The sequence below is a fragment of the Oncorhynchus mykiss genome, chromosome 24, assembly GCF_013265735.2.
Source record: "Oncorhynchus mykiss isolate Arlee chromosome 24, USDA_OmykA_1.1, whole genome shotgun sequence".
Taxonomy (NCBI): domain Eukaryota; kingdom Metazoa; phylum Chordata; class Actinopteri; order Salmoniformes; family Salmonidae; genus Oncorhynchus; species Oncorhynchus mykiss.
The window spans coordinates 2375721-2402425 of NC_048588.1; the positions used below are offsets into that span (position 1 = coordinate 2375721).

The following is a 26705-nucleotide window of genomic DNA, read 5'->3' on the forward strand; positions in this document are numbered from 1 at the left end:
TTGTTGGTAATCAAGCCTACCACCTTAGTGTCATCTGCAAACTTGATGATTGAGTTGGAGGCCACGCAGCCATGGGTGAACAGGGGACAGATTTGCCAAAAGGAGGGCGAGGGAGGGCTTTGTATGCATCGCGGAAGTTAGAGTAGCAATGATCCAGAATGGTGCCAGCATGTTTCGCAGATTCAATATGCTGATAAAATTGAGGAAACCTTGTTTTCAGATTAGCTTTGTTAAAATCCCCAGCTACAATAAATGCAGCCTCAGGATACGTGGTTTCCAGTTTACATAGACTCCAATGATGTTCTTTCAGGGCTGTCGCGGTGTCTGCTTGGGCGGGATCTACACGGCTGTGATTATAATCTAAGAGAATTCTCTTGGTAGATAATGCAGTCGGCATTTGATTGTAAGCAATTCTAGGTCAGGTGAAGAAAAGGACTTGAGTTCCTGTATGTTGTTATGATCACACCACGACTCGTTAATCTTCTTACCAGAGAGATGTTTGTTTCTGTCGGTGCGTTGCGTGAAGAAACCGGGTGGCTGTACAATCTCTGTACAATCTCTGATGTCTCTGGAAGGCAACCCTTGCTCGAATTTTGTCTACCTTGTTGTCAAGAGACTGGACATTGACGAGTAGTATTCTCGGGAGCGGTGAGCGATTTGTCCGTCTATGGAGCCTGACCAGAAGACCGCTCCGTCTGCCCCTTCTGCGGCGCTGTTGTTTTAGGTCGCCTACTGGGATCCGATCCATTGTCCTGGGTGGTGGTCCAAACAGAGGATGCGCTTCGGGAAAGTCGTATTCCTGGTCGTAATGTTGGTAAGATGACGTTGCTCTTATATCCAATAGTTCTTCCCAGCTGTATGTAATAAAACTTAAAGTTTCCTGGGGTAACAGTGTAAGAAATAATACATAAAAAAAACAAAATACTGCATAGTTTCCTAAGAATGGTAAGCAAGGCGACCATCTCTGTTGGCGCTGTGTTGTACAAACCTGTACAATTGTTCTATCTGATCAAGGTTTGTCATGTTTACACATGGTCATCAGAATGTGGGCACAGACCAGGACACAGGACGCATGTAAGCGGCAGGTAGAAATGGGGTTTTGACATTGTGAAGGCGTTTCATAATAATCATAGGCTCCCAGCTTCAGCACAGACTGAGAATCAGTCATATCCCAGCCAACAATTCTAGGGAGAGAGAATGTTTTTACAATGTTACCCGTAATGTTCCCCTAATTTGTGTCCAGTTTTTCTGAGGGTTAGGAGAATATTCCGTCAACGTCCCACTAAACATAAACAGAACATGGTTACCATGTTCTCATAATGTAAGATATTAAAGTTTAATGGGAACGTGGCAGTAACATTTTTGTGTATCACTTGTCAGGACGTCATCCCCCCCAAAATTGTTCCATTACACATTTTTACTGTTGCCAAGCCCATCAAGGCCTTGATTGGTGAACCACTGATCAATTCACTGCTACTTTTGTCTGTTGGCAAGGTTAGGAATACTCACACACACTGATTTAACATGCAGTGTTTTTACACTTTGACTACATGTTGCATGTCCATTCATACAGTAATTATTATTCACTATGTCCTCACCTGGGATTTTAACTCACAGCCTCTTGGTTCACAGCATTCAGATATTCCTGGTAGGCCACTATGTCTGTGTCAGGTATCAGTTAATTTGACTATCATTGATTTAATTTACTTATTTACTTTCTGTATAGTTGTCTAATGTTTGTGGGGTATATTTACCTGTTTTCACGATACAAGGTTGGTTGAGAGAATGCAAAGAGTGTGTAAAGCTGTCATCAAGGCAAAGGGTGGCTACTTTGAAGAATCTAAAACGGTAAATATATTTTGATTTGTTTAAAACCTCTTTGGGCTGAGATCCCGCTAATGGGATCGATATGACAACAGCCAGTGAAAGTGCAGGGCGCCAAATTCAAAACAACAGAAATCCCATAATTAAAATTCCTCAAACATACAAGTATTTCACACCATTTTAAAGATATACTTCTTGTTAATCCCACCACAGTGTCCGATTTCAAAAAGGCTTTACAGCAAAAGCAAACCAAATGATTATGTTAGGTCAGAGCCAAGTCACAGAAAAACACAGCCATTTTTCCAGCCAAAGAGAGGAGTCACAAAAAGCAGAAATAGAGAAATTAATCACTAACCTTTGATGATCTTCATCAGATGACACTCATAGGACTTTATGTTACACAATACATGTATGTTTTGTTCGATATTTCATATCAAGTTCATATTTATATACAAAAATCTCAGTTTACATTGGCGCGTTACGTTCAGTACCAAAACATCTGGTGATTTTGCAGAGAGCCACATTAATTTACAGAAATACTCATAATAAACATTGATAAAAGATACAACTATTATGCACGGAATTATAGATACACTTCTCCTTAATGCAACCGCTGTGCCAGATTTCAAAAAAACTTTACGGAAAAAGCACACCATGCAATAATCTGAGTACGGCGCTCAGAGACCAAAACAACCCAAACATATATCCACCATGTTGTGTAGTCAACAGAAGTCAGAAATAGCATTATAAATAGTCACTTACCTTTGATGATCTTAATCAGAATGCACTCTCAGGAATCCCAGTTCCACAATAATATGTTTGTTTTGTTCGATAATGTCCATAGTTTGTGTCCAAATACCTCCTTTTTGTTTGCGGGTTTAGCCCAGTATTCCAAATTCATGACGCGCGATCACTAGGAGCAGATGAAAAGTCAAAGAGTTCCGTTACAGTCTGTAGAAACATGTCAAACAATGTATAGAATCAATCTTTAGGATGTTTTTAAAATAAATCTTCAATAATGTTCCAACCAGAGAATTCCTTTGTCTTCAGAAATGCAATGGAACTCAATTAACTCTCACGTGAACGCGTGTCACCAGCTCGTGGCTCTCTGGCAGACCTCTGACTCATTCCCCTCTCATTCGCCACCACTTCACAGTAGAAGCATCAAACACGGTTCTAAAGACTGTTGACATCTAGTGGAAGCCTTAGGGAGTGCAATTTGACCCCATAGACACTGTGTATTCGATAGGCCAAGAGTTGAAAAACTACAAACCTCAGATTTCCCACTTCCTGTTTGGATTTTTTTCTCAGGTGTTGCTGCCATATGACTTCTGTTATACTCACAGACATCATTCAAACAGTTTGAGAAAATGCAAAGTGTTTTTATCCAAATCTACTAATAATATGCATATATTAGCAACTGGGCCTGAGTAGCAGACAGTTTACTCTGGGCAACTTATTCATCCAAGCTACTCAATACTGCCCCCAGCCCAAATAAGTTAACACTTTTTTGGTTACTACATGATTCCATATGTGTTATTTCATAGTTTTGAGGTCTTCACTATTATTTCACAGTGTCGAAAATGTTTAAATAAAGAAAAACCCTTGAATGAGTAGGTGTGTCCAAACGTTTGACTGGTGCTGTATGTTAATGTCAATATTTGGCAAAAGTTACAACACACCTATCTGATCTCATTTAAATGTGTTTCTCAATGAAAGATCGGTAGGAACCGGTAGAATTCTAAATAGCAGAGCATCTCAAAGAGAACTATCGTCTTTTTAAAATCTACACCACATATAACATAGAACATAAGGAATCACATCAGCTCTCTATCTGTAAGATTTCAAATTTGTTGGCAAAACATGGCCCAGATGGTACTGTTGCTTCTGTTAGAAACATACCCAGAACATTGTTGCCATATTCTCAGAATATCAGAAATTTGCATATTTACAGTAGCATGTCTGTACTTTCTCACATTTGACATTTAAGCAATGATGATGCCAGTTATACCAAAACAATACACAGCACAGAGTTCCATCTCCAAATTTTAAAGGGATACTTCGGGATTTTGGCAATGAAGCCCTTTATCTACTTCTAAAGATACATTTTTATGCCGCTGCGTGCAGTTTGAAGGATGTTGCTAACTAGCGTTAGCACAATTGCTAACTAGCATTAATTCAATGACTGGAAGTCTATGATGACTGCTAACATGATAGTAGATACCAAAGTAATTGTGCAAACACGAGTTAGTCATTAGCTCGCAAAACTACCTTCATACTGAATGCAAAGACATAAAAATGCTATCCTTGAGTTCATCATCACTCATTTAGCCCATTGTCTACTCTATGCAAGAGCCTTATTCAATTTGATCTGGCATTAGGCGCTAAATGACTCAACAAAGACAGTGTAGAAGGACCATTTTACCAAACGCAAAGCCTTTTTAAGTGCTCAGATTCCTGAAAATCGAGTACATAGCTCTGGGCTTTAGATGTGGCTTACAAACAACACAATTCATGTGACAGTAGACACTGGACAGTGAAGGGCACAGAACAGAACAGGCCTCTTTCATTCATGGCACAATCAGGCTGTTAGTACTACCTTAGATATGTTAGCGCTTGGTATAAAGGCTTACTTACGGTGATCGAAACGATATGTATCTCTATCCATGATCAAAAAAGGGAACAAACTAGTTCATAAGTTTGGACGATTTGCATGGAATGTTTACACATTTTATGTAGCAGTCAATAAGATCAAAGTGTGTGTGCATGCGTGCCTTTCTCCCTGCCTGTGTGTGTGTGTGTGTTGTCAGCTGAGGGGGTGAAAAGTTGAAACCAATGTCACTCCATTGGTTCACACAGACTCACACAGCACAGCTGTCATCCCTGACTCTCTCCAATCCTTTATCGTGACACTACTGTAATGAGTGGAGCTATATTATCTAATAACCGAATACAGTGAGAGGTGCTTAGCCACAAAAATATGCCAATTGCTGAAACACATGACCACAACTGTTCCAGAGGGGCAATGAGGAAAATAAAGCGAGCAGGATTTAATTTCGCTCTCAGCCTTTGTCTCCCCACATTTTCTTCCTAAAACAGGCAGAGACGGCAAGAATTGGCACGTATAACATCTTAATAAATGAGAAATCTGGAGAAAACAACAATACTCTTTCACGACCAGATGATGAGTCAAATATTAAAGCAACTGTTTACATACCGACAGGGCTTTGTCCCGACAAATTTGTTTGGTTATTGTATCCAAAACATTAAATAATGTCCTTCTATGGTATCATGCCTTGGCCTCTGAGAAAACACCAGACAGCAAAACAAATTGAGAGTCATTACTAATTGTGTAGGTGTGAAATAGAATCGTAGACTGATACAGATAGACAATATGATGAAGGTGCAATCATAACAGACTAGTGTGTAATATTTTGAGCCCTGAATGCTGATTGGCAGACAGTCGTGGTATATCACACCGTATACCACGGATATGAAAAATGTATTTTTACTGCTCTAATTATGTTGGCACCTCTGGGGTTTGTGGTATATTGCCAATACACCGCGGCTAAGGGCTGTATCCAGGCGTTGCGTTGTACGTAAGAACAGCCCTCAGCCGCCGTATATTGGCCATATACCACACCCCCTCGGGCCTTATTGATTATTTTATAAACCGGGTAGTCCTGGATGCCCAAGGGGGTGTGGAATATGACCAATGACGCAACCCGGAGCGCCTGCATACAGCTCTTAGCTGTGGTACACAACATAACCAAAAGTATTGTCATGACGTTGGCCTGGGGGTAGGTTTATGACAGTCATAAATACCTCTTCCCCCCTTTTTCCTCTCTCTACCCTACTGATGTTACATTTGCAAAACCCTTGGTTAACATAGAGATTCTGGGAACATCAGAAGGTGGGGGGAAATGAACTATATTCTGGTAATCTGACCAATTGAACATATGTGGTGGTACTTAATGAATATGCTGTCAGTTCGGTTGTCATCTGAGACATTCTCATCAATGATAAGATGACATAAACGCTACAGTGGAAAGTCTACACATCAGAGTTATCAGATTCACATGGAATTGTTGTTCAATTTAAATGTTTGAATGTGAAATTATTCGTGATGGGATGAAATTTGCTGCTACAACATCCTCCATTCTTCTGGGAAGACTTTCCACTAAATGTTGGAACATTGCTGCGGGGACTAGCTTCCATTCAGCCACAAGAGCATTAGTGGTGTCGTGCACTGATGTTGGGCGATTAGACCTGGCTCGCAGTCGGCATTCCAATTCATACCAAAGGTTTTCCATGGGGTTGAGGTCAGTGCTCTTTCCAGGCCAGTCAAGTTCTTCCACACCGATCTCGACAAACCATTTCTGTATGAACCTTGCTTTGTGCACAGTGGCATTGTCATGCTGACAAAGGAAAGGGCCTTCCCCAAACTGTTGCCACAAAGTTGGAAGTACATAATTGTTTGGAATGTCATTGTATGCTGTAGTATTAAGATTTCCCTTCACCTGAACTAAGGGGCCTAGCCTGAACCATGAAAAACAGTCCCAGACCATTATTCCTCCTCCACCAAACTTTACATTTGACGCTATGCATTCAAGCTTCTCCTGGCATCTGCCAAACCCAGATTTGTCCATCGGACTGCCAGATGGTGAAGCGTGATTCATCACTCCAGAGAAAGCAGCGAGCTTTACACCACTCCAGCCGACGCTTGGCATTGCACATGGTTATTGCACATTGCACATGAGGCTTGTGTGCGGCTGTTTGGCCATAGAAACCCATTTCATGAAGTTCCTAACGAAAAGTTATTGTGCTGGCGTTGCTTCCAGAGGCAGTTTGGAACTCTGCAGTGAGTGTTGCAACCGAGGGCAGACGATTTGTACACGCTACGCATTTCAGCCCTCGCATGTCCCGTTCTGTGAGCTTGTACGGTATAACACCTTGCGGCTGAGCCATTGTCATCATATGACGATGCCACGTTGAAAGTCACTGAGCTCTTCAGTAAGGTAAACCTAATGTCAATGTTTGTCTATGGAGATTGCACAGCTGTATGCTCAATTTTATATACCTGTCAGCTACAGTGTCCACATACTTTTGTATATATAGTGTATACTAGTAACTGGTTACCAACATAATTAGAGCAGTAAAAATAAATGTCAGCCAATCAGCATTCTGAATGCTGATTGGCTGAAAGCCATGGTATATCAGACCATATACCACGGGTATGACTTAATGGCTCCGGGGGGGTTGGCTGCCATTTGTGCTATTTTTTTTGTTTTTTTTCCGCATTGTTTGTAACTTATTTTTGTAACTTATTTTGTACATAATGTTGCTGCTACCGGCTCTTATGACCGAAAATAACTTCTGGACATCAGAACAGCAATTACTCACCTCAAACTGGACAAAGATTCTTTCTTTAACAAGTCCGACGCAAAGTATTATACAGCTCTGACGGGAACGGGCCCAAATCCCCATAATTTGCGTGAGGAAAAGACGAAGAAATAGATCGGGCTAATAATTCGTAGGTGAGTGAGTAAACCTCCACTACCATCCGTTCTATTGGCCAACGAGCAATAATTGGAAAACAAAATGGATGCTATATGAGAAAGACTATCCTACCAACGGGACATTAAAAACTGTAATATCTTATGTTTCACTGAGTCGTGACTGAATGACGACACAGATAATATAGCTGGCAGGGATTTTCCATGCATCGGCAGGACAGAGAAGCTACGTCTGGTAAGACGAGGGGCGGGGGTGTGTGTCTATTTGCCAATAACAGCTGGTGCGCGATGTCTAACATTGAAGAAGTCTCAAGGTATTGCTCAAGGCCATCAGACTGTTAAACAGCCACCACTAACACTGAGTGGCGGCTGCCAACACACTGACACTGACTCAACAGCCACTTTAATAATGGGAATTGATGGGAAATGATGTAAATATATCACTAGCCACTTTAAACAATGCTACCTTATATAATGTTACTTACCCTACATTATTCATCTCATATGCATACGTATATACTGTACTCTATATCATCGACTGTATCCTTATGTAATACATGTATCACTAGCCACTTTAAACTATGCCACTTTGTTTACATACTCATCTCATTTGTACATACTGTACTCGATACCATCTACTGTATCTTGCCTATGCTGCTCTGTACCATCACTCATTCATATATCCTTATGTACATATTCTTTATCCCCTTACACTGTGTACAAGACAGTAGTTTTGGAATTGTTAGTTAGATTACTTGTTATTACTGCATTGTCGGAACTAGAAGCACAAGCATTTCGCTACACTCGCATTAACATCTGCTAACCATGTGTATGTGACAAATAAAATTTGATTTGATTTGATTTGAGGTAGAGTGCCTTATGATAAGCTGTAGTGTCACGCCCTGATCTGTTTAACCTGTCCTTGATTGTCTCCACCCCCTCCAGGTGTTTCCTGTCTCTCTGTGCCAGTTCGTCTTGTATGTTTCCAAGTCAACCAGCGTTTTTTCCCGTTCTCCTGCTTTTTGCATTCTCCTTTTTCTAGTCCTCCCGGTTTTGACCCTTGCCTGTTTCTGGACTTTGTACCCGCCTGCCTAACCATTCTGCCTGCCTTGAGCACGAACCTGTCTGACACTCTGTACCTCCTGGACTCTGATCTGATTTTGACCTTTTTGCCTGTCTACGACCATTCTCTTGCCTACCCCACTGGATTAATAAACATTGTAAGACTCCAACCATCTGCCTCCTGTGTCTGCATTTGGGTCTCGCCTTGTGCCTTGATATGTAGACCACACTATCTACCAAGAAAGTTCTCATCTATATTATTCATAGCCGTCTATTTACTACCACAAACCGATGCTGGCACAAACATCACACTCAACCAGCTGTATAAGGCCATAAGCAAACAAGAAAATGCTCATTCAGAAGTGGCGCTCCTAGTGGCCGGGGACTTTAATGCAGGCAAACTTAAATCCATTTTTACCTAATTTCTACCAGCATGTCACATGTGTAAACAGAGGGAAGAAAACTCAAGACCACCTTTTCTCCACACAGAGAGACGCATACAAAGCTCTCCCTCACCCTCCATTTGGCAAATCTGACCATAATTATATCCTCCTGATTCCTGCTTACAAGCAAAAACTAAAGCAGTAAGTGCCAGTGACTCGCTCAATACGGAAGTGGTCAGATGACGTGGATGCTACGCTACAGGACTGTTTTGCTAGCACAGACTGGAATATGTTGCGGGATTCATCCAATGGCATTGAGGAGTATACCACCTCAATCACTGACTTCGTCAATAAGTGCATTGACGACGTCATCCCCAACCAGAAGCCATTGATTACAGGCAACATCCGCATCGAGCTAAAGGCTTTCAAGGAGCAGGACACTAATCCAGACGCTTATAAGAAATCCCGCTACGCCCTCAGACGAACCGACAAACAGGCAAAGCGTCAATACAGGAATAATATTGAATCCTACTACACTGGCTCTGACACTCGTCGGATGTGGCAGGGCTTGAAAACTAATACGGACTACAAAGGGAAACCCAGCTGCGAGCTGCCCAGTGACGCGAGCCTAACAGATGAGCTAAATGTATTTTATGCTCGCTTTGAGGCAAGCAACAGCGTGTATGAGAGCACCAGCTCTTCCGGATGACTGTGTGAGCAAGACCTTTAAACAGGTCAACACTCACAAAGCCGCGGTGCCAGATGGATTACCAGGACGTGCACTCAATGCATGCGCGGACCAACTGGCAAGTGTCTTCACTGACATTTTCAACCTCTCCCTGACCGAGTCTGTAATACCTACATGTTCCAAGCAGACCACCATAGTCCCTGTGCCCAAGGAAGTGAATGTAACCTGCCTAATTGATTACCGCCACTTATCACTCACGTCGGTAGCCCTGAAGTGCTTTGAAAGGCTGGTCATGGCTCACATAACCAGCATCATCCCGGATACCCTAGACCCACTCCAATTCGCATACCGTCCCATACATCCACAGATGACGCAATCTCAAATTCCTTGGTGTCCACAACACCAACTAACTATTATGGTCCAAACACACCAAGACAGTCGTGAAGAGGGCACGACAACGCCTTTCCCCCTCTGGAGACTGAAAAGATTTGGCATGTGTCACCAGATACTCAAAAAGTTCTACAGCTGCACCATCAAGATTATCCTGACCGGTTGCATCACTTCCAGGTATGGCAATTGCTCGGCATCTGACAGTAAGGCGCTACAGAGGGTAGTGCGTACGGCCCAGTACATCACTGGGGCCAAGCTTCCTGCCATCCAGGACCTATATATTAGGCAGTCAGAGGAAAGACCAAAAATTGTCAAACACTCCAGTCACCCAAGTCATAGACTGTTCTCTCCGCTGCCGCACGGCAAGCAGTACTGGAGCGCCAAGTTTAGGACCAAAAGGCTCCCTTAACAGCTTCTACCCCCAAGCCATAAGACTTTGTTGTGTCTGTGACTATCATTAAATGTGAAGACTTATTTTATCAAATAATTTCTCTATGTGTAAGTTAATTACGCGATTAAACTAATCATGTAACTTTAATTAACTAGGAAGTCGGGGCACTCCAGGAAAATGTTGTTTATAGAGTGTCAATTTCCCATCCCGGATCCGGGATCATGAATACAGACTCAAGCTCATTACCATAACGCAACGTTAACTATTCATGAAAATCGCAAATGAAATGAAATAAATATGCTAGCTCTCAAGCTTAGCCTTTTGTTAACAACACTGTCATCTTAGATTTTCAAAATATGCTTCTCAACCATAGGAAAACAATCATTTGTGTAACAGTAGCTAGCTAGCATAGCATTTAGCGTTAGCATTATCGTTAGCATTTAGCAGGCAACATTTTCACAAAAACCAGAAAAGCATTCAAATAAAATAATTTACCTTTGAAGAACTTCAGATGTTTTCAATGAGGAGACTCTGTTAGATAGCAAATGTTCAGTTTTTCCTGAAAGATTATTTGTTTAGGAGAAATCGCTCCGTTTGGTGCGTCACGTTTGGCTACCAAAAAAAAAACGAAAATCCAGTCATCAATGCGCCTAACTTTTTTCCAAATTAACTTCATAATATCGACTGAAACATGGCAAACGTTGTTTAGAACCAATCCTCAAGGTGTTTTTCACATGTCTCTTCGATTATATATCCTTCGTGGAAGTGTGCTTTCTGTTCTGAATCCCAGGAGAAAATGACCGCAATTGAAGATTACGCACGAATTTAGACAAAGGACACCGGGCGGACCCCTGGAAAATGTAGTCTCTTCTGGCCAATCTTTCAATGATATGCCTACAAATACGTCACAATGCTGCAGACATCTTGAAGAAATGACAGAAAGGGCAGTCTCGTTCCTGCTGCATTCACAGCCATATAAGGAGACATTTGAAAACAGAGCTTCAGGATTTCTGCTCATTTGCTGTTCGAAGTTTCATCTTGGTTTCGCCTGTAGAATGAGTTCTGTGGCACTCACAGATAATATCTTTGCAGTTTTGGAAACGTTAGTTAGTTAGTTTTCTTTCCAAAGCTGTCAATTATATGCATAGTCGAGCATCTTTTCGTGACAAAATATTGCGCTTAAAACGGGCACGTTTTTTTTATCCTATAATGAAATAGCGCCCCTATAGACTTAACAGGTTATAGAGTGTCAATTTCCCAAATTTAACTCTTCAGATATTTTCATGTTTTACTAACCAACTAAATAATCACACAGCATTACATAACAAACAAACAGTAGATATTTAGGTTACTACATGGTACAAAGAATAAGTCCCTTGCATACGAAGCCGATATGACGTCTTGGTAGACAAAGGAAAGGGGTGGGGACTGAGAAAGAGCTGGAAAGACTAAATGCATTCACAACACACAGTTGATAATAGTATTCATTGGAATGCTAATCCTTTGCACATGAACGGCCACTCATTTGAGAATAATTGCAATATATGTATTTACGGCCCGTATGTCGTTGTTGTGTTCTCTGTTGGAATCGCCTGTCCATCTGCCGGAGAGTCAGTTCATCAGAGTCTCTGGTTAACTTCCCCAGATTTCACAATGTCCTTCGTGGTTGTAGCTTTCTCCGCGGCTCTGTTGTAATGGATCCATCAGGCCTACAGATGGTTGTTGCATAGAATAGATGCTTCTGCGGTCGTCGGTATTCTCGTACTAGACTTAAGTAATTTCCACCTGCAGACTAGTATTTATACGTCTAGGATTTGCTCTTATTCTGTAGTGATCGATAGTCTCAGAGTTTAACCATTTCCAGCCGTGTAGCCAAAACTACACGCTGTATTGTCTATTGGTCTATAGAATTGTAGCCATTCCAACGCGAGGACTCCCTCCCGGCATTCTCTGACTTAATGTAAACTTTGTAGGAAGTGGGTTTTATACTCTGTGGAAGAAAGGGAGGTTCTATGACACCTAATGTGATGTCTGGGCTCACAGGGGTGTGGCTACTGACTAATTAAACTTTACATGAAAATCCATACTCTAATTTAGAAGGTTAACATCACGTTACTTATTTTCACAAATGGTTTCATATTTAATCACGTTTCACAACATTTAGATGTAAACCTGACAGCTGGGAAATGTACACTTTAAGAGATACAGTTATGTGTGTTTCCTGTCCTTCATGAGATCCCCAAATGAAACACATGGACCACTCCCACATTCTCAACAATAGAAATATTGTTTAATTATTCAAACTTTTGATGTCTAAGGTTCTCCCTGTGTTCCACAGTTTACATTCCAATCTCGAACACTACAGAGCATAGGGGCAGCGTATTTTATGACAGTCATAAAACAGTCGACTTCCCGCTCTCCCCCTCTATGAGAGAGAGCACACTGTAGAGCGGACCCACTGTAACCTGAGAGTTATGACAACTTCTATCCCCCCATTTGTTTTTACACTGCTGCTAAATTGCTGTTTATTATCATGTAAAGTCACTTTACCCCTACCTACATGTACAAATTACCTTGACTAACCTGTACCCCCTGCACATTGAATCGGTACCGGTACCCCCTGTATATAGCCTTGTTATTATTATTTTATTGTGTTACTAAATATAATGTTTTACTTTAGTTTATTTGGTACATATTTTCTTAATTCTTTCTTGAACTGCATTGCTGGTTAAGGGCTTTTAAGTAAGCATTTCACAGTAAGGTCTACATCTATTGTTTTCAGCACATGTGACAAATTTGATTTGATGACAATACATTTATTTATAATGCTCTAATTACATTGGTAACCAGTTTATAATAGCAATAAGGCACCTCCGAAGTGTGGTATAGCGCATTCTGAAAATATTCAGACTCCTTTACTTTTTCCACATTTTGTTACGTTACAGCCTTATTCCAAAATTTATTAAATTGTTATCAATCATCATCAATCTACACACAATACTCCAAAATGACAAAACAAATGTTTGCAAATGTATAAAAAAACAACAACACATTTACAGAAGTATTCAGAGTCTTTACTCAGTACTTTGTTGAAGCACCTTTAGCAGCAATTACAGCCTCAAGTCTTCTTGGGTATGACGCTACAAGTTTGGCACACTTGTATTTGGGGGGTTTTCCCATTTGTCTCTGCAGATCCTCTCAAGCTGTCAGGTTAGATGTGGAGCCTTGCTGGCCAGCTATTTTTGGATCTCTCCAGAGACGTTCAATCAGGTTCAAGTCCAGGCTCTGGCTAGGCCACTTAAGGACATTCAGAGACTTATCCCGAAGTGACTCCTGCATTGTCTTGGCTGTGTGCTTAGGGTCATTGTTCTGTTGGAAGGTGAATTTATTCACGTTCCCTGAATTCTGACAAGTCTCCCAGTCCCTGCCTCTGAAAAATATCCCCACAGCATGATGCTGCCACCACCATGCTTCACAGTAGGGATGGTATTTGCCAGGTGATGAGCGGTGCCTTGTTTTCTCCAGACGTGATGCTTGGCATTCAGGCCAAAGACTTCAATCTTAGTTTCCTCAGACCAGAGAATCTTGTTTCTCATGATCTGAGAGTCTTTTAGGTGCCTTTTGGCAAACTACAAGGGGGCTGTTCCGTCTGGCCACTGTGATAGAAAAATTACATATTTACCTGTTTTCTTTTATATTAATGGTTAATATTTAACCATCACTGGAGATGGCTTGAGCTGACAAATTAGTTAACCATTTGGGCAGGGGGCAGTATTTTCACCACCGGATGAAAGGCATGCCCAAATTAAACTCCCATAAGCTAGGATATGCATATAATAGATTTGTAGTAGATTAGTAGATTTGGGTAGACAACACTCTAAAGTTTCCAAAACTGTTAAAATAATGTCTGTGAGTATAACAGAACTGATATGGCAGGTGAAAACCCGAGGAAAATCCAACCAGGAATTACTATTATTTTGAAAGGCTGTTTTTCCATTGAAAGCCTATCCACCATACAAAGACTTAGGACCCAGTTCACGATCTCCATGGCTTCCTCTACAGGCCAGTCTTTAGGCATTGTTCCAGGCTTTTACTCTGAAAAATGAGGGAGATACACCACTTTCAATGAGTGGACAGTGGAAATTTCCAGACATGAGCCTTTTCTATTGACAAAGCTTTTGTCCGGTTGAAATATTATTGATTATTTATGACAAAAACAACCTGAGGATTGATTTTAAACATAGTTTGACATGTTTCTATGAACTTTTATTGTACTTTAAAACTTTTTGTCTGGACTTAGTGCCCGCGCCTTGTGCATTCGGATTACTGGACTGAACGGGCGAACAAAAAGGAGGTTTTTGGTCATAAGAGGGACATTATCGAACAAAACAAACATTTATTGTCTAACATGGAGACCTGGGAGTGCCACCAGATGAACATCAAAGGTAAGTGATTTTTTTTAACGGTATTTCTGACTTTTGTGACACCTCTCCTTGGTTGGAAAATGTCTGTGTGGCTTTCTGTGGCTAGGCACTGACCTAACATAGTCGCAAAGTGTGCTTTTGCCGTAAAGCTTTTTTGATGTCTGACACAGCGGTTGTATTAAGGAGAAGTTTATCTTTAATCGTATGTTTAACACTTTTTAATCAATGTTTATGATGAGTATTTCTGTAATTTGATGTGGCTCTCTGCACTTTCACCGGATGATTGCTTGAGACAATGCATTTCTGAACATAACGCACCAATTTCAAATGAGGTTTTTGGACATAAAGATGAACTTTATCGAACATAACACACATTTATTTTGTAACATGAAGTCCTGTGAGTGCCATCTGATGACGATCATCAAAGGTTAGTGATTAATTTAATCGCAATTTCTGACTTTTGTGAGCCCTCTCCTTGGCTGGAAAATGGCTGTATGGTTTTCTGTGACTAGGCGTTGACCTAACATAATCATTAGGTGTGCTTTCGCCGTAAAGCCTTTTTGAAATCGGACACTGTGGTTGGATTTACAAGAAGTTTATCTTTAAAATGGTGTATAATACTTGTATGTTTGAGGAATTTTAATTATGGGATTTCTGTTTTGAATTTGGCGACCTGCAATTTCACTGGCTGTTGTCGAGGTGGGAGGCTAGCGTCCCACTTGTACCAGAGAGGTTAAGACTGTGTTACATAGACAGGAATGTGTTTACTAGAGATAGCTTAGGAGTAGAACAATCCATCATTGTCACAAAATCATACTTGCATCTGGGAAACTAAGCCAGGGTGAGGTTAAGACAACAACCCACATGCAAATAACAACAGGATGAACCCAGAGTGGCTTATGATGCTCCTTGGTCTGCATGAGGGGGTTGAACCAAACATGACTGAGCATTGTTAGTGTCAGCTATATATAGTATTCTGCATTTGTGGAAAGGTTAGGTTACTTGGTCCAACACTCAAGGTTGGGGGGTCGACCAGCCTCATTATTGCAACAATTAATCGATATTAAATAAGATGATTGTTTGAAGAAATGATCAAGTCTCTCTCAGTACTGAATTTCCATGACACCACTCGACCATAAAGGCCTGTTTGTTGGAGTGCTGCAGAGATGGTTGTCCTTCTGGAAGGTTCTCCCAACTCCACAGAGGAACTCTGGAGCTCTGTCAGAGTGACCATCGGGTTCTTGGTCACGTCCATGACCAAGGCCCTTCTCCCCCGATTGCTCAGTTTGGCTCGGCAGCCAGATCTAGGAAGAGTCTTGTTGGTTCCAAAATTCTTCCATTTAAGAATGATGGAGGCCACTGTGTCCTTCGGGACCTTCAATGCTGCAGACATTTTTTGGTACCCTTCCCCAGATCTGTGCCTCGACACAATCCTGTCTCGGGGCTTTAAGGACAATTCCTTCGACCACATGGCTTGGTTTTTGCTCTGACATGCACTGTCAACGGTGGGACCTTGTATAGACAGGTATGTGCCTTTCCAAATCATGTCCAATCAATTGAATTTACTACAGGTGGACTCTAATCAATATAAACAGGATAAACCTAAACTCAATTTCAAGTCTCATGGCAAAGGGTATGAATACCAATGTAAATAATGTATTTTTCTATTTAAAGAAATTATACATTTGCAAAGAAAAATAAAAACCTGTTTTCACTTCGTCATTATGAGGTATTGTGTGTTGATTGATGAGGAAAACATTTATTTAATCCATTTTAGAATAAGGCTGTAACGTAACAAAATGTGGAAAAAGGGAAGGGGTCTGAATCCAGGCACTCCACTTTGCTTCGTGGAGAAGAACAGCCCTTAGTCGTGGTATATTATACCCCCCCCCCCCCTCCCCCCATTAAAAATGAAGTCATCTTCACTTTTATTAATTTTGTGCCTTGGATTTTTGGAAATCATGGATGACTGACATAGACACTGTAAATTGTGCACTAGTATTATAACAGCCACGCATCGCTTCACAATGAAGTGGGTTCAGTTATAATGTGCTGGAATTGAGCGCATTCCTCCATAGCTGACCCATGTACAGATGTAGGATCGTAATTTGAGACAGTTCGCTAAAGCAGGAAAATAATCCTGTTGTAACGTTCGTCGTCTTACTCTGATGAGGAGTAAGAGAGATCGGACCAATTTGCAGCGTGGTAATTGTCCATTTTTAATAAGACAAACTGAACACTATAACACACAAAATAACAAAGTGAAACAAACGAAACAGTCCCGTGTGGTACAAACACTAACACGGAAAATAATCACCCACAACTCAAAAGTGAAACCAGGCTACCTAAATATGGTTCTCAATAAGGGACAACGATAAACAGCTGCCTCTGATTGAGAACCATACCTGGCCAAACACAGAAATCCCAAAACATAGAAAAAGGAACATAGACAACCCACGCAACTCATACCCTGACCATACTAAAACAAAGACATAATAAAAGATCTAAGGTCAGAACGTGACAGTACCTCCCCCCTAAAGGTGCAGACTCCGGCCGCAAAACCTAACCTATACCTAACCTATAGGGTAGGGTCTGGGTGGGTGTCTGTCTGCGGTGGCGGCTCTGGCGCGGGACGTGGACCCTACTCCACCATAGTCTTTCTCCGCCTCTTTACCCACCTCCGTGGCCTCTTTAACGCGGCGACCCTCACCTCCGACCTCGGACTGGGGACCCAAGCCACGGGTCCCGAATGGACGGGAGATTTCGGCTCTGGCGGATCCAGACTGGAGGGAGACTCTGGCGGATCCGGACTGGAGGGAGACTCTGGCGGATCCGGACTGGGACCCGTCGTGGTAGGTTCCGGACTGTGACCCGTCGTGGTAGGTTCCGGACTGTGACTGTCGCCGGACGCTCTGGACTGGGTACTGTTGTCGGACGCTCTGGACTGGGTACTGTTGCCGGACGCTCTGGACTGGGTACTGTTGCCGGACGCTCTGGACTGGGTACTGTCGCCGGACGATCTGGACTGGGTACTGTCGCCGGACGATCTGGACTGGGTACTGTCGCCGGACGCTCTGGACTGGGTACTGTCGCCGGGCGCTCTGGACTGGCGATGCGCACTGTAGGCCTGGTGCGTGGTGCCGGCACTGGTGGTACCGGGCTGGGGACACGCACCTCATGGCGAGTGCGGGGAGGAGGAACAGGGCGTACTGGACTGCCGAGGCGTACTATAGGCTTGGTGCGTGGTGCAGGCACTGGTGGTACCGGGCTGGGGACACGCACCTCATGGCGAGTGCGGTGAGGAGGAACAGGGCGTACTGGACTGCCGAGGCGTACTATAGGCCTGGTGCGTGGTGCCGGCACTGGTGGTACCGGGCTGGGGACACGCACCTCAGGGCGAGTGCGAGGAGCAGGAACAGGGAGTACTGGACTGCCGAGGCGCACTACAGGCCTGGTGCGTGGTGCCGGCACTGGTGGTACCGGGCTGGGGACACGCACATCAGGGCGAGTGCGAGGAGCAGGAACAGGGAGTACTGGACCCTGGAGACGCACTGGAGGCCTGGTGCATGGTACCGGCACTGCTGGTACCGGGCTGAGGACACGCACCTCAGGGCGAGTGCGGGGAGGAGGAACAGGACGTACTGGGCTGTGGAGGCGTATTGGAGGTCTGGAGTGTAGAGCTGACACAACCCGTCCTGGCTGGATGGTTATACTTGCCCTGCAAATGCAGGGCGCTGGCACAGGACGCACAGGGCTGTGCAGACTCACAGTACGCAGAGACGGCGCAGGATATCCTGGTCCATGGAGGTACACTGGAGACCAGGAGCGCTGAGCTGGCACCCTCCTTCCTGGCTGGATGCTCATTCTAGTCCTGCCAATGCGAGGAGCTGGAACAGAGCGCACCGGGCTAGAAATGCGCACTGGAGACACCGTGTGTTCCACTGCATAACACGGTGCCTGACCAGTAACACACTCCCCACGGTAAACACGAGGAATAGGCTTAGGTCTCCGACCTGACTCAACCAATCTCCTCGTGTTCCCCCTCCAAAAAAATTATTGGGGCTGCCTCTCGGGCTTCCGTGCTAGCCGCGTACCCTTATGTCGTCGCCATTCCTCTATTCTCCTGTTTCCTTCCTCGCACTGTTCCATAGAATCCCAGGCGGGCACTGGCACTCTCTCTGGATCGATCGACCACCTCTCAATCTCCTCCCAGGTTGTTACCCACTCGTCCTTCTCCCGGGTCCATTTCTCCACAAAGCGCTGTTCCTCCCTTTCACGCTGCTTGGTCCTTGTTTGGTGGGTCATTCTGTCACGTTCAATGTACGGAGGAGACCGAAGCTATATAATACTAGTGTAGACACAGGCAACTAGATATAGACAACCCACCCAACTCACGCCCTGACCATACTAAAACAAAGACATAATAAAATAACTAAGGTCAGAACGTGACACCTGCAGCAAGAGGAATTGTGAATTATTATGTGGATTATAATTAATGGACATTTTTTGTAGGGATTGATAAAGTCTGACATTTTAAATGGAAATTACAAACTGTAAAAGCCATTTTAAACATTGAATATACTACAAGTCTCCATTTCCTGATGTGCAGGAAAATTCTCAACAACAAAAGAGTGAACAAATTAAAATCCTACATCTGTACCACACATACTGTACATCCCACTAGTTAGTGTGTGAATGGTGTCAGTTTCACCCTATTATTGCCAAAATTCCAGTCTGCAAACATAAAAATATTCACTATGCCCTACCATATGTAAACCATATCATGGTATTTATCTGAGGGAAAGTGACAGAAACAGGCAACTGGTTGGCCTTACACTTACTCAAATAAATAACATATAGATTACAAGAAGATGTTAAACTCAGGATACAATATCTGGGAGAAAGGAGGTTTTTGTCTGGGATTGAAATAATGTATTTTCATACTCTGTGAGTAACCTCTCTGTCCTATATGCTGTAATTGTGGGAATTTACTGTGTCACATTAGCCTGATGTATCATTTGCATTAGTAAACATGTGGCAAGGTAAACGGTTGGGGGTTGATGACAGTCAGTAGCAGCAGGAGACAGGGACGGAGCCAGAGAGCCAGGGTGCACTTCCTCTGGGAGCGCTATGTTCAGTAGGTGTAAGGAGAGACGCTGGGAGACGAGAAGCAAGTACAGGGAGTGAACATTTAATAAACAACGGACATGAAGCAGAACATGGACAGTGTCTGGACAGGGGAAACAAAACAACTATATGCTGACAAAGGGATCAAACAGATATAGGAGGGGCAATCAACAAAGTAATGGAGTCCAGGTCAGTCCAAAGACGCACTAGTGCGCGTAACGTTGGTGACAGGTGTGCGTAATGATGGGCAGCCTGGTGCCCTCGAGCACCAAGGAGGGGGAGCGAGAGCAGGCGCGACAGAAGAAAACACTCAAAACTATGTGTTTTTGTCTTCCGCTGCAAAGTGTTTTGCTACAGTATGCCCACGGGAACACGACCCAGGGCTCTATGAACAGGAGGCATATTCACATCAGACTTCATTTAGATTCCAAACATCTAAATATATTTAAGGTGGAGACACTAAAAACCTTCAACCTAAAAGAGTAATGAAATTGAGACCTACTGTTATTGCAGTGCTTCCGTTTTGTGAAGTGTAGTCTGTGTAAATCCTTTGACAGTCAGTAAAATAAGGCACCGATCTAGGAGTCGTTTCTGGTAAAGCTGTCTTCCAATTCCAGGGTGGAAATCAGGCCTTAGCCCTATAAACTGTTATTACCTCCTGATGTTTGTCTGGATAGCCTAGCTGGCAGTTTCCTTATATGGGATATGTGATTACTACTGCTGGCTGGCTGCACTGGGTTGTTATATACTGATTACCATTGAGTTTCAACTCAAAGCTGTCTTTCCCTTGTCACTCTTAGACTGAAAAAAAAAACAGATATGGGCACTAGGTTTTCACAAGGCCCATAAAAGTGAAAAAAATGTGGGCGTAGTCGAAGAATCAAGGTTTACTAGAGGACAACGCCAACAACCCAAAAACCAACTTTGTGAGCATACCCAATGTAAGATACTGCCACAACTGTAGAGCCAAGTTGAACTGATATGAAAGAAATTGAACCGAAATTCAGTTGTCAGATTTGTATTCCGGACCTTGATCAAACTCATGTTTATGAATGACCAACTTCAGTTCACTAATTACATTTGTGCAAGAGCAGAGCAGCAATTTAAGTGACCGCTGATGTTCTTGGCCAGGAATAGAGCTCTCTATTTGTCAAAGAAAAAAACAAAATTACTTTTCCTCAGTGGACAAAGCATCAGTTTATGGCTGCCAAGCAATGGCCTACAGAGTTTGACTTGGTTTGGTTTGTTGCTTTAACCCAGACCCAAGACTGGCTTAGCAAGCTATTCAAGGGAATAAATGACTCAACTGCAATAAAAAAAATGTCTGCTCTCAAAACAGAAACACCTAGATACTTCAGACACCAAAAGGAGCAATATTTCCTATGAACTTGGTTTCTTCTCATGAGCTCAGGGGAAGAGAGAGAGAGTTGGAAGCCTTATATTAAAGTGCTGATGACACAGCAGTAAGTCACTAAGTGTTTTGTTTGTGTATTCTGTGTGAAAAGCTACTAACAACCAATCAAAGGATGTGTAACCCAATAGATGTCATCTCTCTTACAAAGCAGGCTAGTTATTGGTTATTCCTGCAGTTAAAATGTCCAAGACGACACAACGTACAGTGATCGAAACAATGAATCAAATGTCTCTGTAATCTCTTGTTCTGGGAGTTTGATGACGGGGGCTTTACATGACTGTGGTTGTGATGGCGAGATCACGTAACGTGTGTGGGCAGTGCAGCAATTCTCCGATGCATTCATTCCATTCCAGCCATAACAATGAGCCCGTCCTCATTTAGGTACTCCCACCAGTCTCCTCCAGGCTAGATAAATGACAGGTAGTTCAAGGCATGTAGTTACAGCAGTCAAGCATTATGTCAATGACACCAGTCTGACACTTATTCAGCTCCAATGACAGAACCCTTCGTCTGTATCGACGCAAATGACCAGAGATCATGAGCTAGAAGGAGGAGTGAGAGTGGGTGGCCAATACAGGGGGATTCCAGAGAATGGAGGACTTTAGAGGAATCAGGTAGCAGCAGTACTTGAGAAGTGACCCCAGGGGGATGAAGACAGACAGGATACTGGATTATAAAGACCTCAGTAACCTGAACCTCAGTCTGGGTTCTCTCAGACAGTTTAAGTGCCAGGTGTATGCAGCCAGTCGTGTAAAGTAAAAAATACTTTAAAGTACTACTTAAGTAGTTTTTTGGGGCATCTGTACTTTACTTTACTATTTATATATTTATATAGACAACTTCTACTTTTACTTTACTGCATTACTGAAGAAAATTATGTACTTTTTACTCCATACATTTTCTCTGACATCCAAAAGTATTCGTTACATTTTGATTGCTTAGCAGGGCAGAAAATGGTCCAATTCCCGCACTTATCAAGAGATCATCCTTGGTCATCCCTACTGCTTCTGATCTGGCGGACTCACTAAACACAAAGGCTTTGTTTTTAAATTATGTCTGAGTGTTGGACAGAAAATTGTGCCGCCTGGTTTGCTTAACATCAGAATTTTTTTATTATCCATACTTTTTACTTTTACTTTTGATACTTAAAGTATATTTTAGCAACTATATTGACTTTTGATACTAAATTATATTTAAAACCAAATACTTTTAGAATTTTACACAAGTAGTATTGTAATAGGTGACTTTCACTTTTGCTTGAGGCAATTTCTATTAAGTTATCTTTATTTTTACTCAAGTATAAAAATCAAGTACTTTTTACACCACTGTTTGCAGTTGTGTGTGCATCTGTCTACTGAGATCAGTTCAAAGGGAATCAAAAGAGCTAAGGTATAGGGTACAGTTGGCAAGATAGTGGTGGCATTTCTGGTAACATCTGAAGCGATTTCAAACACACTTAACATCAACGGATCAATGGACTGTTCGACAGCCCCCGTGGAGAACAGATATTAATGCAACATGTGGCAGGTTTCTTACATACGGGCTGCCTCATTGCACATCTACAGACATTGAAAGGCTGTAATAACAATATCACATCAAGCCAATCTGTAAATGCATAATTGAATGCAGCGTTGAATCAATCAAAATCAAAACCAAATCTGAACCTGGAAAAAATACAAAAAAGCCTAAAGAATTGTCTTTCTTTATCATAAAAAACATTTGTATGGCTGTTTAAAAAAGAGATTTAATTCAACTGATTGCTGATTGCTTAATTGATCGAGCAGTGGTTGTGTGCAACCAATTAGGTTAAGCAAGCTAGCCAGTGGTAACAACGTGTCAACAATTCCCTGATGGCAACAGTGGAGGGGCCTGGGAGGGAGCCTCCACACAAACAAACAACTCAATGGACTGCTCCTTTAATTTCCCCATTCTGATCCAGCATACAGTGTATTGATTGTGGTAATGCCTGTCTGTGGGGACGATTCATACCCTCTGATCTGTACTTTACAGAGGACATTTCCCTTCCTGGCTTCTGTCCATTGTTGTCTCTACTCGTGCCATCTCTAGTATTGAAAGTCGTTCACAACAGCCTTAAACCATTAGGCCTTTTCATCCTGATAACACAGCAAACAGAATGTCCTGGTAGCCACTGTTATAGTCTCTAACTTGTTTCACAGTTCAGATGGTGTCCTCCACAACTTCAAATCACATTTTATTGTTCATATACACATGGTTAGCAGATGTTATTGTGAGTGTAGCGAAATGCTTGTGCTTCTAGTTCCGGCAGTGCAGTAATATCTAACAGTAATCTAACAATTCCACAACAACTACCTATTACACACAAATCTAAGTAAAGGGATGGAATAAGAATATGTACATATAAATATATATGGATGAGTGATGACCGAGCGGCATAGGCAAGATGCAATAGATGGTATGAAATACAGTATATACTGTACATATGAAATGAGTAATGCAAGATATATAAACATTATTAAAGTGGCATTATTAAAGTGACTAGTGATCCATTTATTAATGACCAATGATTTCAAGTCTCTATGTAGGCATGCATGTGTTAGTGATGGCTGTTTAACAGTCTGATGGCATTGAGATAGAAGCTGTTTTTCAGTCTCTCGTTCCCAGCTTTGATGCACCTGTACTGACCTCGCCTTCTTGATGGTAGCGGGGTGAACAGGCAGTGGCTGGGGTGGTTGTTGTCCTTGATGATCTTTTTGGCCTTCCTGTGACATTGGGGGCTGTAGGTGTCCTGGACAGCAGGTAGTTTGCCTCCAGTGATGCGTTGTGCAGATCGCACCACCCTCTGGAGAGCCTTGCAGTGTTGGGCGGTGCAGTTGCCGTACAGCCCGGTCTCAATTGTGCATCTGTGTAAGGACCGACGCCAGAGACGAGAAGCAGGTACGGGGAGTTGACATTTAATTAGGAACAGACAAAGAGCAAGACAGAAACAGCGCCAACACACAGATACATAATGACAAACGACAATCAATGCAGCAACAGAGATGGGGAACTGAAAAATATAGGGGTAATAAACAGCTGAGTCCAGGTGAGTCCAATAATACGCTGATGCGCGTGACGGGGGGAAGGCAGGTGTACGTAATGATGGTGGCAGGGTTTTAGGTGGCAATCCAAATTTCGTCAGCCTCTTGAGGTTGAAGAGGCGCTGTCTTCACCACACTGTCTGTGTGGGTGGACCATTTCAATTTGTCCGTGATGTGTACGCCGAGGAACTTAAAACTTTCCACCTTCTCCACTGCTGTCCCGTCGATGTGGATAGGGGGGTGCTCCCTCTGCTGTTTCCTGAAGTCCACGATCATCTGCTTTGTTTTGTTGGTGTTGAGTGAGAGTTTGTTTTCCTGACACCACACTCCGAGGGCCCTCACCTCCTCCCTGTAGGAGGTCTCGTCGTTGTTGGTAATCAAGCCCACAACTGTGGTGTTGTCTGCAAACTTGATGATTGAGTTGTAGGCATGCATGGCCACACAGTCATGGGTGAACAGGGAGTACAGGAGGGGGCTGAGCACGCACCCTTGTGGGGCCCCAGGATCAGCGAAGTGGAGATGTTGTTTCCTACCTTCACCACCACCATCAGGAAGTCCAGGACCCAATTGCACAGGGCGGGGTTGAGACCCAAGGCCTCAAGCTTAATGATGAGCTTGGAGGATACTATAGTGTTGAATGCTGAGCTGTGGTCAATGAAAAGCATTCTTACATAGGTATTCCTCTTGTCCAGATGGGATAGGGCAGTGTGCAGTGTGCAGTGTGATGGTGATTGCATTGTCTGTGGACCTATTGGGGCGGTATGCAAATTGAAGTGGGTCTAGGGTGGCAGGTAAGGTATGATCCTTGACTAGTCTCACAAAGCTCTTCATGATGACAGAAGTAAGTTCTAGTCATTTAGTTCAGTTACCTTTGCCTTCTTGGGTACAGGAACAATGGTGGCCATCTTGAAGAATGTGGGGACAGCAGACTGGGATAGGCAGAGATTGAATATGTCCGTAAACACACCAGCTAGCTGGTCTGCGCATGCTCTGAGGGCGCGGCTAGGGATGCCGTCTGGGCCGGCAGCCTTCTCTAGGGTTAACACATTTAAATGTCTTACTCATGTTGACCACGGAGAAGGAGAGGGCGGACCCACAGTCCTTGGTAGCGGGCCACATCTGTGGCGCTGTATTATCCTCAAAGCGAGCAAAGAAGGTGTTTAGTTTGTCTGGAAGCAAGACGTCGGTGTCCGTGACGTGGCTGGTTTTCTTTTTCTAGTCCGTGATTGCCTGTAGACCCTGCCACAAATGTCTTGTGTCTGAGCCATTGAATTGCGACTCCACTTTGCACCTATACCAACATTTCGCTTGTTTGATTGCCTTGCGTAGGGAATAACTACACTGTTTGTATTCGGCCACATTGTAGCGATGAGACAAGATAGTAGCTACTAAAACAATTGGATACCACGAAATTGGGGAGAAAAAGGGTCAAATGCGTAGTTTCCTAAGGACTTAGAAGTGAGGCGACACTCTCTGTCAGTGCCATCTCGCCAAGATTGATTCTATTTAAAATTATATTTATAATCACTAGGCTTGTGGAACTTTCCGAGTATGGCTGCAGACTACTGAGAGAGGGTACTTCAGGAAGCCTGGCTTTGTTCAATAGCTTTGACAGGCTGCTCAACATAAAGATAATGTGCTCCTTTCTAGCTAGCCAGATATAGCAAAAATACGGTTGCAGGACAGATCCTTTGGGGTACAATTAAACTAACATTACGCCAGCAGATCCTTAACTGACTCTGGTTGTTGTTTTAACCTAATGCAATCATAGGGGCAATTTGGAAAAGCCCCCAAGTTTCCTTAACGACCCATAACTTCCCTAAAAACAATACCTTTGACAACTGCCTCTAGCCGTTTAGAGGTGAGGACAACATGTTTTTACAACATCGATCAATCAGGTACTTTCCCAGTTAGCATGGATGTGTCTTCAGACTTCAGAGCACCATACCAGTAACCAAGCAACATCATCACAACTCAGTCTCATTGCCCTCTTTTTTTGAGTCAGATTACAAGTAGGAGGCAAGACATTGCAAGATGCTAAATGCTGAAAAAGAAATCGCATGAAGTGTCCTACATTCATGTTTCTGTTCCTGTCCCTTCTTGCTAATTATTTGAAATGATTCATTTTAGTATGTGTGCTGATGTAGGTTACAAGTTTATGCTTTGCAAGATAGAGTTTATGAGGAATGTGTGTTTATTTAAAAAAAAAAAAAAAAATTCATAGTACCTCATGTTTGCCAATATGATTTAAATGTTTATCATTGCTTGGGGTCTGATATTAACTTTCTCTTTAGGCATACATCAGAAGGGCTCGTCCTTTGAGTTTTTAGCTTTTCCTGTTGATTCCGCACAGAGATCTGGGCATTTTCACACAGGTCTACAACCGATGAATGGCCATTGTGTGAAAAATGGCCATTGTGTGAATTT

The 26705-nt window shown here is 42.8% G+C and overlaps 1 protein-coding gene across 7 annotated transcripts in view; it reads right to left on the minus strand.

The window, feature by feature from the left end:
* LOC110503542 (cell surface glycoprotein MUC18) overlaps positions 1-26705 on the minus strand; it is a 67323-nt gene that overhangs the window by 31654 nt on the left and 8964 nt on the right. The window contains exon 1 of one of the 7 annotated variants that reach the window (XM_021581918.2): positions 4462-4606. The exons of the other annotated variants lie outside the window; for them this stretch is intronic. Coding sequence (XP_021437593.2) covers positions 4462-4492 — 31 coding nt within the window. The 5' untranslated portion in view covers positions 4493-4606. Of the gene's footprint in view, positions 1-4461; positions 4607-26705 lie in introns of those variants that run through there. 7 annotated transcript variants of the gene reach the window in all.